Source organism: Bactrocera neohumeralis, chromosome 2, assembly GCF_024586455.1.
Source record: "Bactrocera neohumeralis isolate Rockhampton chromosome 2, APGP_CSIRO_Bneo_wtdbg2-racon-allhic-juicebox.fasta_v2, whole genome shotgun sequence".
Taxonomy (NCBI): Eukaryota; Metazoa; Arthropoda; class Insecta; order Diptera; family Tephritidae; genus Bactrocera; species Bactrocera neohumeralis.
This window is the reverse complement of record NC_065919.1, coordinates 69,770,621-69,789,897: the sequence shown is the minus strand read 5'-3', so window position 1 is coordinate 69,789,897 and position 19,277 is coordinate 69,770,621. Positions and strand designations below refer to the sequence as shown.

Below are 19,277 nucleotides of genomic sequence, written 5' to 3'. Positions count from 1 at the left end.
CAGATGTACTGCATATAATAAGGTTAAAGATTAAATATAGAAAAACAAATTCATATGACTCACCCTGTGTGTAATTCTATGTATGCTTCGCATGGCTTTTTCTAGCATCATCTTCTCTACTGCCAAGAAATATACTTAATGCTTCTATAGATGCTTCAACTTATTTACACACAGTTTTAAAAGGATTTTAATATCTGAACAGAACTCATATTTGACATGATACACACAATATACAACATTTAATTTTTTCAAAGAAAACCCCAGCTTTCAATCACACAATTATAAATTGTGCGTATTACACAAAATTGCAACTTAACCGGACGGATGCTTAAAGGCAACTGAGGAAATAGAAGATCTGTGAAAAGGAAATGCAAATACTATTATACAATTTCTTAAATATTTAGTCGAGTTACATACCGCCACATATGAGCTAATCTTTCTTTAGTATGATACATTTTAAATGCTTTTTCGTAGTGTACTTTTGCGAGACAATAATTAGAAGTTCAGTGTGGAGTAAATTCACTTATGTTTTTCTGATACATCTGTCCGGTAAAGTCCAAAGTTCGGTCAGATAAATCTCTTTACCATTTTATTAATGTGAAAACTTTAACATAAAACTTGGTCTCTTGATAACTTTCTTCAAAATTATAAAGATTTGTAAGCCAATAGTTTATAGTCGATATTTTTTTGATAAGCATGCTTTTGTCAAAACCTTTCTTAGAAGCCCTTTAAAAAGCTCTATGAAAAATTTAATTAGCATAGCATACATTAACGAATAAATAAATTGTATAAAAAAATTGAAAAATCTTGTTCAATAATGCAATAAAAAAATAACATTTCCTTACTCAATCTATTTTTACCCGTCGCATCTTAACACGAAAATGGGAAAATAAAAGATCAAGTGATATAGGAAACTTAAAAACTGTTATACAAATTCAGATTTGGATCCAAGTAGCAAAGTTTATTACCAGTATTATAATAGTTGTGCTCTAATATTTATCTTTTAACAACCATTGCATACTTTTAGGGAGCTTAAATTCAAAATTTGACATACTTAAAGAGGAAATTGTATATAATTTCGTACTGCTTTTTGGATTATCTTAATTTCCTCAGTTCCGTTTGTTCATTCGCCCGGTGAAGTTGTTACTTTCTTGAGTGTGAGCCTTAGAGCTTGATATTGTGAAAATGTTACTTAAATAAATTTAAATATTTAAAATGTGTTTATATATTAAGATTCTGTAAGTACACACTTGTGTGGCGTAATAAATTAGTGGATAATGCGCTGTTCATTAACAGAATTGCAGTGAAATTTTATGTGATTGAAGAGTGGAATATTTCAGCAAAATGGCGGCCGGCCGTGGCAGCTAAAACAGCTGATTAACTTCTGGCAAAGAATTAACAGCAAATAAAGTGCAAATGTAAAAAGGGTGAGCCAAGTGAAATATTTTGTTTAAACTTTAAATTATATACATTTTGGCATTATTATTTATTATGCATTGGAATTGTTGAAAAATTATTTTTTATCAAAATTATTTTTATAAAATGTACTTTTTTTAGTTTTAAGCAAAGCCTTGAACTCATTTAAAAATTGGTCGAGGAGTGCCTACCTCGCTATCAATAGATCGAGTGTCTTTGTGACAAGACTGGTATTGGTGCCCAGCTATAGCGGAATCGCACAAAATTGCATAGCTGATGAGCCAGCAAGGAAAGGCACCCTAGAACCGCAATTGGTGGACTGGGAGCGGAATGGTGCCTTCGAATCCTCTTGCGTTCTATTACTAGATTGGCACAAAATTGATATCTTCAGTAAGACTAGCCTTTCCCTAGTTGCAGGGCTATTGGCGTTCATGCTGTAAGGTTGGGAATCTTACCAGATGCCATTTGCAGAAGCTATATGGAGTTTGGGTGGTCAAGATCTAAACACTTGGGAGGGCATACCTTCAGATATCCCACCGAAATGGGTGGAGTTGAAATTGAACGCCTATGAAAATTTGTACTGGCTACTAAGCGTTATGCTAATTTATAAGTTCGAACAAAAGAAATCTTCTTTTCTATAGTTCCACAAAGGACTACACATAGCAGTCCACGTGCGATCTTTAGCCATCCAACCTAACCTAACCTAACATGTTGTTACAGAATATACTAGTTTTGGAGATATGTATATCAAACTTATTAGCGGGCGGGGCCACGACCACTTTTTCAAAAATTTTCACAAGTGTCATTTGTTATTGCCATCCACAGCAACATGTATAAAAATGAGTATAAGAATTGCGTAAATCGAACCAAAACTGTTCAAGCGCCAAGTTCAAGTACTGACTAGTTGATTTTTGAATGAAAATATCGGTCAATGTGTGAGACATATAATTAAAGTTCAGAGGGATCCTTTCCTGATAGTAGTATGTCTGTACGCTACAAATAGGTTTAATCCGGCCAATATTTAGCCCATAGTCCCCATACACCTAATATAAAGACGTTCGATCTTCAAGGTGACTTTATACCGCATATATCGGCCAATATGTGATTTAACGTAATAAAATTGAATGAGTGCACTTCTCTTTATAACCGTAAACATTTGTGCTTAGAGTGAATAAAATCGGGTGAAAGAGAGTAGGTAATGTCTCATTTGTATTTTAATAAAACGTTACATTTAATATGCGTTGGTGAATTTACTTTGACAATTCGTTTGATTTTCCCCTAAAAAATAATCTTCACCATGGCGACCATTATCATATCGATAAAACAAATAACGGTATAAAAACGATATGAAATGGCAGTTTTTGCCCCTAAATCAGTGAAATAAAAGTGAGCGAGTGAAATATATGGAACAAAAAGTGTCCATTCGCCAAAGAATCTTTTATTTGAATACAAAGTAAGGAAACAGCAAACATTTAACTTTTAAATGCAAAAACGGGAGAGTGAAAGTAAAAACAGCGACATTTCAGAAGGAAATGAAAAATTTGCAATTGAAGAAAATGATAAATTATGCGCTGATGCGCCAAATGGACACTCTGGAAATGATAAAGAAATTGAAAGAAATGTGGCAGATGTAAGAAAAATGGAAGTTGCTGGCGAAAAGCAAGTTTATGATTGTGATATTAGCCCTGACAATGAGGACAAGCACACTAGTGGGGATAATTTACTTGGGGACGAGAAAACTGCTATGCGTACTGGAGAAGACTGTGTTGTGCCTTGTGACACAGCCTTCAATGTACGTGTCGTGGAAGAGAAATTGAATAGTGTGTGTCTCGACTGGAATTTATTAGACGACGTCGAGGTATATAAAATCGAAAAATATCACCGACGACGCAGCTGGGAGCAAGTCGCTTGGTAGGCACATTTGAAACAAATTCACTCCAAAATGTATATAATATATTTTCAAAGGGTAGGCTATGCACCTACGACCATCGAAAATTTGGCTGAGAACTTCACATATCGTTTGCGCATCAAGGGACAGCGCTTCTCGGAGTCACTCGGTCTGTTTGAGGATGTCAATGTGTCACCAGAGTTTTTGGTAACCACCGTTATTTTCTATATTGCCGTTCCTGAAAATTTTACTTTTAACACTTAGGTTACTACTTTAGCAGCACTGCCTACTGCGCTGTGTCTACACCGCGCCATCAAGAAAGGTCAACAGTTTTTGGTTAAGCGTATACTACGGCGACGCCCCAGCTTGTTAGACTACCCCGGTCCGAATAGTTACTTGCCGCTGGCGAATGCCATTATGAACGGTGAGCATTGTGTCACCGATGTGCTGCTGAGCCATGGCGCTAGTGTACATACCGGTAATCCGCTTAATGGACGCACTCCACTGCAGGTGTGTAGAAAAAAGTGATGTGAGTGAAAGGAAATACATGCTAAGCTTAACTCTTAGCTCTCAACTCAATTCTTTCCCATGTAAAGAGCCGCCTTCTGTTAAAAAAAAGCATCTTCGGTAAATTTATTTATTTTAAAATTTATAACTTCTTGAAGTTCAGTCAGATGAACTTTTCCCGTCTCGTACCGAATATCTAAATTCCACTGAGTAACTGTCAAAAGAGAAGAATGATTCTTTGCGCTCTCATAAACGGAGAAGTTTAAGAATTTCTTGCAGTATTGCAATTAAACATTTTGGAAATTTAACACATTCCACTTTCGCTTCTCTCCACTTTGCATGCAGCTCGCTTTCTACCATGGGCGCTTGGCCGTCGCACGCATTCTGTTAAATCGTAAGGCACAGCTTGAAGCAACTGACATTAATGGCATGACTGCTTGTCACTTTGCCGTCGACGCTAATCAATTGGAGCTGCTTAGATTTGCGCTGGAAAACGGTGCCAATGTGAATGCAACGGATGCTTGCGGCTGGTCATTACTGTCACGTGCAGGTGCGTACAGTTCACGTTCGAGGCGATTACGTAAGGCTGTTGCTGGATATTTGCATTTACAATTTGCCATTTACAGTTGTTATGGGCGCTGACGCTTGTGTTCTGAAGCTGCTGCTGACATACGGTGCGGATGCCAAGTCCGTGGATAAACTGGGCAAGACTTGCGTGGATTTGGCGAACATATACAAGAACGACATAGCGAGTGATTATTTGGTGAAGGCCTTGCGGCCTAAGTAAGAGTAGTAGAACGTAAGCGGTTTATTTACAAGCTTCTTGTGGAAGTATAATGTTTTGGTTTTTCGGAAAAATTAAACATGATTATTATTAAAGTTTACTTAGACATATATACTTATGTTGTATGTATTATACTATGTATTTATATTCTGTGCTGGTGTACGTACTTTATGGTTAACCATACTTAAGATTTTTTCTCTTTGCTTCATTGTAAGTGTTATATATTATACAAAATATATGTATTTTTAGCAAAATTTATTTCTGTTTTCAAATTAGTTTAAAGCTGAATTGGAGGACATACATGCATAATGCGCTTTTATTGCAATCTTGATCAATATTCCTGATAACACGTGAAACACTTGTCCATTTTTATGGGTAAGTGTAAAATGACCGTAAAATTTTAACTCTGAAAATTTTAAACTGATTTGTGAACGTATTCTCTCGAAATAATAACCAAAATATTGAAAAGTCCTTTCGTATTTCTAATCAAACTTAATTATTTTTTTTTTATATTTATAATGAACTTTAGTGAACCAAATATGTACCATTGGTTGACCATTTTTAGCCATTTTTCCGCTAGATACAATATTTCATCACTGTAAAACTTTCGTTTCGTGGGTTTGTCGGCGAAAAACAGCGACAAGTAATTTTCACAGGCTTCTCTTGAAGGCGACTTTAAATGTAGACAGTAAATGACAGTAAAATATAGAATCAATCGTTCGACCAGGCTGGAACAGCTTATAGTGGATGATTCCTTTCTATTCTCACCAAACACTCAGCATAACTTTTCGAGGCGTCAATCCTGGCTTTGCGACCATTTGTTGAGCTTCACAACGCTTGTAACATGATTTTTTCGCACATTATTGTTGTATTTGAGGCATTTTTCGTATCCTGTTACCATTCGCTTCAGAAATGGTTTGATTTCATTTCGTTCCAGCAAAGAATCGCAGATGTTAATTTGGTCCATTAAATTTTTCACAGACAATTCATGTGGTACCCAAACATCGAGCTTCTTTTTGTAGCTTGCCTTTTTTTAAATTGTTCAAACCTGTTTGGTGATGATTGTTTAGTTCCTTAGCGATGTCATGGCTGCTTATGTGACGGTCTTTTTCATAATTTCACCGACTTAACGATGGGTTCGCGGTCGACCAGAGCGAGGTGCATCTTTCACATCGAAATTTTCAGAACGATAGCGAGCGAACCATTGTTGTGCTACATGAACTGATTCAGCTTTGTCTCTGTAAACTTCACTTCTTCCTTTTGTGATATTCTTCCCTTTTTTATACAAAAATTTCAAAATACTTGTATAGCGAATTTCTTCATTATTTTCATTAATTTTTGAACAGCTGTAAATAGGTTTCAATTTCCTCGAATTTAACTTTTTTTGTTAAATGAATCCTAGAATCTCACCTTTTAAAGACTATAAGGTATGGCACGATGTGATTTGTAGCAACGACATCTATTGATAAAATAAAATCGACTTAAGGGTTTCTGCGCGAAATTTAAATTAGAAGTTTTACGTTTTTTTCTCACAGACGCTTAGAAATTCAAACTGTTCACCTTACGTTTTGTAGAATATTTATAGCTATGTACCCTAAACAGAGTATATTAAATTTGACACAAAGTTTATAACACATAGAAGTGTATATGGTCCTTTGTCGGAACTGTGGATATCAAAACACCATATTTTCAAAAAATTTGTCATAGATTATTTTGAAGCAACACAGCGCTTTAGTTTTCAAATATATTTCTCATATCGGAACACTATAAATACTACAACATATAGCTGGCATTGAAAATCAAAATCTTCTTAAAAGATCTTTATTATTTTTTTATTATTATTATTATTCAGTACCTTTAATTTAAGTTCTTTTCTGACCAACCAGTGGCTCGTTTGTTGGAATGCCGATATCGAGACATTATAGCATACAGCTCCCATGTAAACTAACCCATCCAACTCGATTCTTTGTGTGGCATCGATTAATATGCAAATCTTTGTGACAATCTCTGAATTATCGTTAAGAAATTTGACATCGATTATTATCTCTCCGAACATATTGTTCAGATTAGATCACTATAGCTTACAGGTGCCAATTTAAACTGACCAATCAAAAACAAGATATAAACTTTTTACACCCTTTTATGTTATAATGGTTGCAGTGGATGGTTGTTTCTATGTTGTTTACTTCTGATGGATGTACAAAACTTGGTGGCAATACTATTGATTAAAGTATATATTCATATATTAAACAATACTATAATTTAAAAGAGAATAAATTTCCTCTCTCCAATAAAATAAATATATATTTTAATACAGTTACGTATTTATATAAAAACTTGTTTCACATCAATGGCATTTCGTAAGTGTATTCAAAGTCTTATCAAAGAATTTAGCAACATTTTGAGTAACTTTTTTGTTGTTTCCTGTATTTGAAAGAATTGTACTATAAAAGTAGAAATCAAAACATATTACACAAATCGAAAACAATGTACAAACATACACAAATACAATGAAACTAAATCGCTTATTAATGCTTATCGCCCAAAAGCAGCAGAGATAATTGTGTAGAAGTGAAGCTCGCCGCTCGTTCGATTAGCTTAAGTTCGCAGATTAGCGCCACAGCGTGTCAGTGGCAAGTGACGAGTGTTGAGCAGTGGTGGCAGCATTTACATAGTGTCAACGCTCGTAAATTGCGTGTCACGCTTAAAATAATCAAGTGAAAATCGCGCACAAAAACTCATAAATACTGCCAATATAGTGTCGAGGACAATAGTCAAGTCACGCGCTTTTTGTAAATAACCGAATAATTGCCGAAGTTTTTGACACAAATCAAAGCTGAGTTGGCGCGAAGTGTTGACCAACAAAGTGCGGTTTGCGAGCTCCAGAGCTAACTAAGTTTCGTGAAGTTGAATAAACTATTAACGGTTTCTGTGAGTGATAGTGACGTGAGTGCATTAGATCCGTGATTCATAACAATGTTTTCGCTTGACAAGAACATTCATCAATGTCGCCGCGGTCGGGGACGAAGCGCGCTTTTGACTTACCGCATCCTGCTATGCGCGTTGGTGGCGCTAATGTTTTGTCTGCCTGTGGGTGGAGACGATTTGAGAGCATATAAGTATGTGTCCAGAGCACGCGAAAGGCAGCTGGAAAAACTCGCGATACGCATCAATGAGTCCGTTAACCCAAATCGGTATCCCTGCGAGAGTTTCTACGATTACGTTTGTAGTTATAGTAAACCGCTATTCACGATACTTGGTGAGAATAAATGGAGTGAAGTAGAAAATAGTATATATAGTATTTAACATGCGAATTACAGGTCATTTGCCCGAACTCGATGATCTCATGAAGCTGTTTACTGAGCTGCAGCAAGATCCCGAGAAGTTTAGTGCCAAAGACAAGATGTTGGATTTTTTCGTTTCCTGTACCTCCAAGAAATGGCTGGAGGATTGCTATCGCGAAACATTCGAATATTTTAAGCCACTTTTTGGTTACATTATCACCAAGAATTATGTCGGCAGCAATTCGGAGGAGCATCGTAACTTCCTGCAACTACTGGATACTTTTCTGTTAAAAGCCGCACAAACGCACAATTTCATGCATCACCCGATACGTCATCGCTTGCAGACGTTGAGAGAGAAATTCCGTTTGCCGCAGGTCTATTTGCGGCCACACGAATTAAGCGAGGAATACGAATCGTTAATGATGTATCGCGAGAGTTATAAGCATAATGTACGCAATCTAGAGCTGCATCGTAGACGTAATTCCAGCTACGAGTTGGGCGTGGAGCGCACTATGTTGGATTGGTCATTGTATTTGTATCAAAGTCGCAATATGCCTATGTCCTATTACTATCCCACATTGAATGTACACCTGTGGATGACATTGTACAACACGACGGAGCGTGATCGTGAGCCGAAGCGCGTGCATGAGCTTGCCGAATGCTTAAAGTTGCCACCGTACGTGCATGTGCTAGACGAGGCGCGTGTTTTGGCGCTGGTCTATTTGAAGGCTTTCCAAAATGCTTGGGTTGATTACAGTACTTGGCTGAAGCCTGATCGTGCGAGTGTAAACAGTGACATCTATGAACATGAGAATCGAATACTGTCACGCTTTAAGTTGGATAATAAGAAAGTGTTCTTCATTTTGTATGGACAGAATTTTTGCGAGTTCGGCAAAGAGTTGGCGGAGAATATCTTCTATTTGGGCATGAAGCAGAATCGCGATTTCGCCGAAAGCTTCGAATGTGTATTTGCACCAGAGCCGCGTATGCCATGTTATGTGTAAAACGGAGCTTCGTAAAGTTCAAAAGATTAAGTCGCTAGTTTTCTAAGAAACTATGAATTACAAAATACAAATGCTTTTTTATTAAAACTCGGTTTTGTTGTTGTTATAGCTTTTATCGAAAGCAATAAGTCAACTATTGCGATATTTCAACTTTTTGAGATAATATTCTGATTGCCATTAGTCTCAGCATTATTGCTTTCAGAGTGCATTCTCTCTGGAGAATATTTTGCTAAAGTCTGAGAACAGGAAAATGATGCTGTGTTCAAATTCGGAGAATGGACGTAAGCTATTCCTTTTCATTGATTTGAGACATTCTTTGTCTCGGTTGTGAGTTCAGGTGATATGCAACATGTATGTTCCACACGTTCCTATGATATCTTTGGGGTGTCAGGTATCCCGATCAATTTCATTTTACAGTATTCTAAAGTTATTTTGTAGATTTCCTTTTGAATTTTTCGTCTGTAATAGCTTCTTTTGTAAGTCAATTAATTTAAAAAAGTCAAATTCTAGGATGAGGATTAGGATGCTTACGGAGGATAATTGCTGAGGAAAATGCGTTTTTTCATCAAAACTTCGTTTAGGTTTTTGTCTTTATTTAATTTATCTGGAACAATACGCGCTCAGAACTTTTTTTACCCTAATCTTCAGTTATAGTTCTCTAAACAGTGTTTCTACTTCTATATAGTCCCTCAGCTAACATTCCGATGATAATATTTCCAGCGAAAACAACAATTTCACAAATTTAGCACCATTATTAGCTTTTGGGCGATCTGGATTTTGGTCTTCATTTAAATCGTCACGAAAATTTTTGAAACGTGTGACTACATATAATCTTGAGTATGCCCTCTGATTTGTATTTGCGGCGAACTGGACAAGAGCATGGCAATGAAGGTTAAAATTCGATGGAATGCTCTTTCAAAATGTAAAACTGCTTACAAAGTCCTGGCTTATTGTTGCAGAAGAAACTACAGGAACATGATTGTAATACTGATTGGTCACAGTCCATGGTGGCATACTTGCAGAGTGGGGCTGACAAATCGATATTACTGCTGGAAATGTCAAAAGCAAGTAAGCAATGGAGCATCTGTAGTCCACTAGCCCGCTCAAAATATTTATGACCCCCAGCGTACTGGAAGAGGTGTCGATAGAGAGGCCGCAGAACCTATTGAAATTCACATCATCACCTCATGAACTAAGTAACGGCACTTCATCTGCCATCGCTAAGGACCAAAACTGGTTCAGCGGGACTCACTACCCAAGAATATTATTCTAAACAATATTAGTTCTTTGAAATAAATGGAAAATGGCACACTTTTTCTTTTATTGAAATTGCTATAACTTTAACTTCTGTCGTCCGAATACAGCTAACGCTGCATGTTGTATCAAAAGGTGATCCATTTCGAGGTTCCCTACTTTTTTAAAGAAAAAACACACAAAGTAAAAGTTAAAGTTAAATGTGGAATGTCTAATATCATTCCAAAGATTTTTTTTTTGGTATTTATTTTTTGAAGATTATATATCTCTAATGTTGGTCGTGCCTACGTCTCTGATGGTGCATCCGCTGAGACCAATTTTCATTCGAGCATTTCTACTAGTAACTGGCGAATGATACGCACATTCGAATGATTCCACTGGTCCACAAACTACACTAAACCGTTGATTTGAATGGATGAAATGGCAGCTTTTGAATCTCTTCAGGTTGCTCTTCGTTCCAAATGCGGGAGCTTCTTACATAACCATTGAATGAGAAATTGGCCTCAACGCTGAATAAAATTTGGCTTGAAAACGTCGAATCTTCTTGGAACTTTTCAAGAGCCTATAGAGCGAAGCGATGTCACTTGGGAAGGTCAAGTGATTTCACATTTTGGGCAAGCTGTGTTTTGTACGCTTTCAATTTAAAATCTCGAAGTAAAATGCGCTAACGGCACCGAATCGACTCTCCACGGTCTTCGTGTACACTACAGCTACGACAGCTATTCGGTCGAATATTATACAATAATGAATGCTGGGTCTCAAGATAAGTTATGGTGTTGTGAATGACATGCTCAGTAGGCCGATTATGTTGACCATAACTTAAGCGCGGCACGCGAAATACAGTCTTTATAGAACGTGAATTTTCATATTGAAGTTAAACAATTTGTAATAATTGTTCATGTAAACATGATTTAATGCCAAACAATATTGAACAAAAATAACATGACAGCTTGACACGACTCACTTGTGATCTGTCAAAAAAAGGCTATTGAAAAAAGTACCTTTTCTTGGTTACATGTAAAGTTCGGCAATTTTTGGAGTAAGTCTTCCATCATCTGAACGTGAAAAATGAAAATACTGTTGGAGATCACTCAGACAGCAACGTCGTTAGTGGAAGTGATATTCGGGTTTTTTGGTGCATGAAGTCAACGAGGTAACAGTAGGTATTATATGCTTGAACTCTTTACGAGCTTGGCTAGCATAGTGCTTTGAGAAGATATCACTGCAAGGGATCTTTATTTGAATTAATCTCTATTCGCGACTAAAAATATTATTAACAACAGAAATAGCTCTGGAAAAAATCATGCAATTCGTTAGTTACTCTGATGCTTAAAATAAGTTGATCAATTCAGTTTGGTGTTCAAATTATCACTCTACGGGTTCCTGGCACTATTGCTTAATAGTGCTCATATTTCTACAGTTTTCATTACTGTCATATATGCAATGAAAACCCTTTTAAGCTAGTACCACTGAGGCTAATTGTAAAAATTTAATTATTTTCTTGAATTATCTTGCTTTTCAATTTTCTAGTTAGAAGATTTATTAAATTCCATTGAATAAATTACTTGCTGCATACAATTTTGGATAAAAATTCCATACTTACAGTAAAGATGGCAGTGATGAGCACACATAACCTCATTTGCAGAAAATTTACATGCATCACTATATGCACACGTGCAAATATATTTATGTGTTGGTGTAAGAACATTTGAATTGTTGAATTGTGTGTATTAGTTTTGTGGTATCCTGTCATTTTGCGGCTTTACAAGAGCCACCTACTGAGGTGCTCAACCGGACCGAACACAACGGACATACGAAGTGCCTATGCAGACATAATTTGACAAACAGAAATCCACCTAACGGTATATACACTTCAATACCGCTTTGCCTTTATGCTCGTTGCACAAGTGAATGGCGCCTGTTTGCTTATGCAAGCCCTACTTTTGTGCAAATTCTATTTATTTAAGATGGCAAGCCAGCACACAGAGACCACTCGGAAGCCACACCCAGATTACAGCACCATTTTTCGGCAAATCTCCAAGAGCTGAAGCGGCGGAACCAACTCAACTACTACAATTTGGAACTTAATTTTCCAATTTCCATATTTGGGTGCCAACGCGAGAGTGGAGAATAAGGGGTAGGAGAGAGGCGAGTGGGTGTGAGAGCGTATGGCAGAGGTGCAGTTCAAATCGCATAAGGTTATGTAACATTTGTCTATGCAAAGTATTTGCTATCAGTGTTGCCGTAGGTGCACACATATGTGAGACCACACACTGAAAAGTGCAAAGCTGCCGAGGAGAGGTATTCGCACAAGAATCTGCTGACTAACAACGCGTTGGTGTTGAAAAGCCCCAAAAAAATAAAAACACATTAAAAATGTTAATAACAAGTATGCAGTCTGAAATGTAAGTGGGGCGTGAAGTGAAGTAAAGAAAGAAAGGCAGCAACACATTATGCCAAATATATCAAACGAACTAACGGAAAATGAAAAGGCATTCCGTTAGCTGCATGCGAAGTATGCGTGTGTGTGAGTATGCGCTTGGCTGGACTGCCGGCAAGTTGCATACTTTATGGCGTTTAGCCAGCATGCTGCTACGTAGCCAAACCGTTAGCCTTACCGCCCTACACCAATGCACACACATATATACAGACATGGTACAATATTATGCATTTTATTTTTATGTTCTCAAGTTAAGTTTTATTTTCGCTTTCAAAATTTTTTTCCCAGATTTTTATTTTTGGCAGTTTAGGTTTTTGTGTGGAACTTGAAATATGAGCACAAGGGAAATTGCGTTGCCAGTGCGCTGCTTTGGCTACGCCACGCTTCAACTCTCAACTCTTTAGTTTGCCAGCCAAGCATGCAATTTGGAGGGATACTCATATCAGTGCTTTCCAGTCAAAACTGGGTCCGTTGGTGTGTTTGTATGAGTTCCCTTTATAAAGTGGCATAAACCCTCTTCCATATAACTTAACAGTAAGCGTATATTGTTGTATATGCAAATATGTATATATACATATGCATATATATGTAAATACTTATATATGTAATATTATGTGGTTGTTGTTGGATAAACAGAGTAAGCCCTGCTTGGTAACGGTTTGCTTGCTTTCTTTGCTGGTAAATATGCTCATCATGCTCGTATCTCAGCCCTGCACTGACGCCTTCTCTGCCGTTGTCAGTTATATAAGAACGCGCTGTTGTGCAGTGAAGAGGAAGTAGATGTTCCGGCATTGGAGCACAAAATGAGCTGGTTTATAAAATTTTTCGGGAAATTTTATTTGGCTTTGAGTAAATCACATAAAATTTCGACTACGTCTGTCGCTACTATTTCTTTTCAATGCTTTGAGAATTCGTTTTAGTGAAATGGTTAGGTAGATTCAAGTGGTACAATAATGCCTGTCCGTTGAACGAGTTAACGATCATCAACGAGTTATGAATAATCAGCTAAATATCCCTGACTAACGAGTTATTTATTTCATTTGTAAGTTATCGGAAATTAATAAAATGATGCTGACCAAGTACTCTGCTATCGTAACTTTCAAATCCAAAGCATTTAATATTTGCTGTCTTTAAGTGCTAATTCTAAGGGGTAGATATCAGATTAAATTTTATCATGTACCCATTTTACTTGTTATGACAAATATCATTACTTATCTGAATGAAAGATGATTTGAAGAAGTAATTTTGTATTTTTCAAAATCAAGGTCTTGTTCTGTAACTCGATCGAAAAAAATTTTAAGGAACAATTTTCGCATAATTATACGATAGATCCGAAATTCGAATATAATACGTTTTCGAAATTCGGATTCGAAATCGGACCTGATTACCTAGAACCGAATTTCGAATGTAATAAATATTTTTCGAACTTATGTTTTTTTTTGAATATTTTGTGTTGTAACTATATTTTCAATTCCATTTTCGAAAAAAGTACTCATTCGCTTTTGAGTAGTAGAAAGCAAAAACGAAACAGGTTATTATTTATTCTGACACAGGGTGGTGCAATTTTCGCTTAATTATACGTTAGATTCGAATTTCAAATTTAATACGTTTTCGAAATTCGGATTCGAAATCGGACCTGATTACCTAGATCCGAACTTCGAATATAATAAATATTTCTAAAATTTTTGTGTTGTTTTTTTTTAATTTTTTGTGTTCGGTAACTCTATTTTCGCTTTTTCAATCCTATTTTCAAAAAATACTCTTTCGCTTTTGAGTTCTACAAAGCCAAAACGAAACATTAAGCATTTATTTTGGCACAAGGTGGTACAACTTTCGCATAATTATACCATAGATCAGAATTTCGATTATAATACATTTTCGAAATTCGGATCTAGATCATCAGGTCCAGTTTCTAACATAATTTCTTGCTTTTAGCACTTATTCTGCTTTTCAAAATCTCAAGCTATTTACACACTCTTTTTTAGTTTTTTAATTCTCTAAGTCTGACTTCAAAGCGTTTGAACCATTTAATATAATGCTATCTCAATCGTGCCATGGTCTCAAAGCGTCGATATTGTCTATGTGCAAACGCTCAGTTTACATTCGAATCTCGTAATCGTTCGGATATCGCTTACTTCTGCAATTAACAGTAATCACCACACCAAAACCTAGTATAAATACAGCCTCTTTCCGGCAGCTGTTACATATACTGCCTTCGAGCTTCCAAGGGTGTTCTCTGATGTAGTGCGTTTATTGTCTCAATTGCTGCATGGATTTCTAACTATATGTGACCTGGTCTACGGAAAGGGGACTTAGGTGTCAAAAAAAAAGGAGAACAATTAATGAGATAACGAGAAACTGACGATTATTTTTAACAGCTTTTCCCAGAAAACTAGTTTTCGCACGTTAGCTCCCTTTTCGTAGACCAGGTCACATATATTCACTTTGATTATGTTGTTCTCTATTTTGTTAGCTACCTCAGCCGCTTTCCTAACTGCAAATACATCCATCTGAAATATACTGGAGTGTACCGGAAGCTTAAAGGATCCAACTCCAAGCAACAGATTCCATCTCTCTATCCATTAACCATTTTGGATCCGTCAGTTTGGATGTTGTAAGTTCAGCTGGCGAGTCGCATGCTCCTGCGCCACCAATCATCTATTAGGGTAATTTGAAATCTTCTATTTTATTCACCAACGCTCTGCTGATTATGCTACATATGTCCGATGATCATTGTGCAGTATTCATCTAACGCCACCAATCTCCCTGCTGATTTTACAGCAGAACGTTTCACTACAATGTCGATTGGTGGTAGGTTGAGCAACATGTCCAGTGCAGCCTTTGGAGTGGTTCTTAGTTTCTCCCGTTACGCAGAGAAGTGAGAGTCTGTATGAGTTTTTGAGTGATCCACCACACTCCGTAAAACGAGATTGGCTTAACTACCGCTGTGAAACACCGTCGCATGAGGCCAGGTGATAGGCCCCAGGTAAACCCTTTTATTTTCTTACAAGCATATAAAGTCTCACTGTTCTTTTTCACTTTCCCCTACATTGAGTTTCCACATCAGTTTGCTATCCAAAATTAGTAATTATTTTACCAGTATGTAGTGGAACTGTGAATTAGATCATTTAGGCCTGAGAAAGGGGAAATCACAATTATTATCTTCCAAAATCACTAAAACACCGACGCGTTAACGTCTGTGACACATTGCGCATCCGTCTTAGTTAGCTCCGTGTGACTTCTGGCTATTCAGCAAACTCAAATGAGCGCTTCCGTGCAAAGGGTATTTTTTAAGAATATTTTTTTACATTGATACACTTTATTAAAACAATTTATCCAAAAGCCAATAATCTCAGAAACCGAAGGCTGACTTCGTAATAAAAAATGCAATTTACAACCGACATTTGCATTCGTAATCGAATATTACCCTTGTGGGTGAATTAATATGATTTACAGATTAAAAATTAATTTCGAACATTTTAATATGCAAATCTCGGCAAAAGGACGTAAAAATGTCTTCATGTTCACGGCAAACAGATGACTGCTTTCTTAATTACGCTTTATTACAGCATTTTACCGTTAATGCTGTTAAAAAATACTTCAATTTTCACAAATGCATTATTTACCTTTGCAACAGTGAAATATTCATAACAATTTTTGCGAAATGAAAAATTCATTTTAATCAAGTAATGCAGAGGTGAAGCGTAAGGGATAAAGTAAGTGAAAGAAAAAAAAATACGCTTGAGCACATGATGATAACGGCGATTAAAAAGAGTGAAGTGCGCTTGGGAAGACTGTGAAAGGAAGCAACTGATGAAACTCATGACACACAATAAGGCATGCGGTGTGAGAGAATATGCATGTGTGAGTGTGTGTGTGTGCGTCTGTAGGGCACAACAAGCTTACAAGGATTGACGCATTAAAAAGTCATTTACATTTGTCAATATCAGCACACACGGACACACACACACGCGCAATTACAATTTCAAGAATGTATCACATGGCGTATGAGTGCCCGTTCGAGGCGCGTGCGAATTGTAATACGAGAAGAAATGTGTAAAAAATCGCCAAAAATAATACAAATGACTACAATATGTGTATATGTATATAAGCATCGTTCACACAATTATATAGCTGCTTGTCAACTATATATATATATATATGGAGCATACACGCGAAGTGTGTGTCTGCCAGCGCCATAAGTCGCCTCTTGAAGCCTTCACCCATCATACACACACGCCAGGACACAAAAAAGTTAACAGTCGCTCTCATGCGGAATTTAATTTTAAAAATTGTTGCTTCAATGGAAATTCTCACAGACGCACGCTTTATTGGCGCGTGGCTGATAGCGATCGGCAGTGAGTTGTTGTGCGCGAAAATGGCAGTGAAGCAGAATTTATGTTGCGCTTTTGCTACACGCTTACACCTGCTTCTGCGTGTACTCGAAAATATACTATATGTCGTCAGGTTATAAATTACAGTTATTTAGGTGACGGCATTCACGATCTTGTTACAGTTATATATTCATATTGGATTTGCTTTTCAGCGATTTGTCGCCCTGAGCGCCAACACACTGCGCTAATATGTCAATTGCGCGCTGCATTCACACACACAGAGTTGATGACGCACCTCCGTGGGTACCAGTGACAAATGTAACGGTACCGGGCACAAAGAACTGCTGATAATAATAACATTGTGTTTAAGATTATATAAAATAGCTTCCGTTGCGGCTCAAAAGTGCTTACAAAAGCCAGTGTGCTGAGTAGTGTATTGTCGCAGGCACCGTTATGTTGCGGAAAAGGAAGCATTTACGCTGAGATGCGTGTGAGCGCCAGACAATCAGACAATGGCGGCTGCTGGCGGTTACCTGACTTTGTGATGGATTTTATGGTTTACACGCGCAATTTTCGTGCAAGTTTTTTTCCTTTATCACAACGATTTAGGAAATTAACGGTTTCCCTGTAAACGAGCATTCCACACATACACTTATATTTTTGCACGCATTTTACTATATGTTCTTTTGTGCGTATGAGTAGCTTCTTCATGCGTGTTACTTTTTGTCAAACGCCGCCTTTTGCGAGTGCTTTTGCCATTGCATTGCTTTTGTCGTTTTCTGTTCTTATCTTTGTCAATTCTTTTTCAGCTGATACATTCGCCTTTCCTTTGTGGTAATCATTTCTTTTGTAAGCAGATAAGTTTGGCGTAAATACTGTCATTTGCAGTTATTAAGGAGCGATTATATATATAGATAAGAGTATTTCAAAAGAGAAGTGTGTTTAAAGTCAAGTACTCATTTATATATCCTTAAAGGCTCATCTGCTAACTGACTGAAGTAAGCTTCCAACCAAATCGATTCTCTATTTACAAAAATATATTTAATGAGGGAACTTATAGTAGTTCCTAAGGCTATTTTTATGGGATAGTCTCTCTTTTTAGAGCTGCATATTTTAGCCTTGTGTATCAAACACCTTTCACAGTGGTTTCTTTGGATTTTACTATTGTTGTAGACATTAGAATTGAGAAGATTATTATTGATTTTAAGAGTTCTTAAATTATAACTACATAATTTTCATAGCTGTTAGATGCATATTTTAAGGAACTGATCAAAAATTCTATAAAATTGAGCCGATGCCAGGCATAAAATATTTGTGCTTGGCTTAAAAACAGCTTAACATTGAGTGTAGAGAGTTGTAGTTACAATTTAACGCTATTATATACTGAACAGGGTATATGACGTTTATGAAACCCAAAAGGAAACGTCGGAAAATCTATGTAGTACATAGTCACGGGTCATTTAAGAACAGGTACTCTTTTCAATAGGCTTTTTTGACAGATCACGCGGAAGTCGTGTCAAGCCTTCATGTTATTTTTGTTCAGTATTTTTTGGCAACTAATCATGGAAAGCCATACGCCTGAACAACACTTACAAATCGCACAACTTTTTTACGTAAATTCAAGTTCTGTAAAGAATATATTTCGCTTGCTTCACTCAACATAATTGGCCTACTGAGCGAGATATTCGCAACACCGTCATCAATCTTGAGACCCAGCATTCATTATTGGATAATATTCGATCGCGAAAACCACGTCAAGCACGCAGTGAAGAAAGTATAGCAGCCGTAGCTGAGAATGTACTATACACGAAGACTGACTTGAGGCCATCCGCAGCAACTTGGACTGACGTATGGAATGCCTTGGCGCATTTCTCGTCCAGATCTTAAATTGAGAGCGTACAAAATACAGCGTGTGCAAGAACCGAAGCCGGTCGTCCTTCTCAAGCGACATCGCTTCTTTCTATGGACTTTTGAAAAGCTCCAAGAAGATCCGAAGTTTTCCAGCCAAATTTTGTTTAGCGATGACGTCCATTTTTGGCGCAACGGAATTGTAAACAAGCGAAATTGCCGCACTTGGGATGAACATCAGCCTGGAGAGTTTTAAAGGCTATCACTTTATCCAAAAAAGCAACGGTTTTATGTGCGTTGGTGGAATCATTGTCTATATTTCTTCAAAAATGATGCCGGTGAGAACGTAACCGTCAATAGTGACCATTATCATGCCATGCTAACTAATTATTTGATACCTGAAATTGAGGCTCGTGATCTCGGCGACATTTGCTTTCAACAAGATGGCGCCACTTCCCACACATCCAATCAGTCGATAGATTTTTTGAGAGAACACTTTGGTGAGCAGATAATTTCAC

The 19,277-nt window shown here is 37.0% G+C and overlaps 2 protein-coding genes across 2 annotated transcripts; both read left to right on the top strand.

Annotated features, from left to right (window-relative positions):
* Positions 1 to 2,779: 2,779 nt before the first annotated feature.
* On the top strand, positions 2,780 to 4,991 carry LOC126754223 (putative ankyrin repeat protein RF_0381). The gene is made up of 5 exons (XM_050466195.1): positions 2,780 to 3,327; positions 3,382 to 3,511; positions 3,569 to 3,814; positions 4,157 to 4,361; positions 4,438 to 4,991. Exons 1-5 carry the CDS (start codon positions 2,900 to 2,902, stop codon positions 4,596 to 4,598), a joined length of 1,170 nt encoding a protein of 389 aa, XP_050322152.1. The 5' UTR covers positions 2,780 to 2,899; the 3' UTR covers positions 4,599 to 4,991.
* Positions 4,992 to 7,167: 2,176 nt separating this feature from the next.
* On the top strand, positions 7,168 to 8,970 carry LOC126766029 (uncharacterized). Its single transcript, XM_050483734.1, has 2 exons — positions 7,168 to 7,854; positions 7,916 to 8,970. Exons 1-2 carry the CDS (start codon positions 7,572 to 7,574, stop codon positions 8,881 to 8,883), a joined length of 1,251 nt encoding a protein of 416 aa, XP_050339691.1. The 5' UTR covers positions 7,168 to 7,571; the 3' UTR covers positions 8,884 to 8,970.
* Positions 8,971 to 19,277: the final 10,307 nt, after the last annotated feature.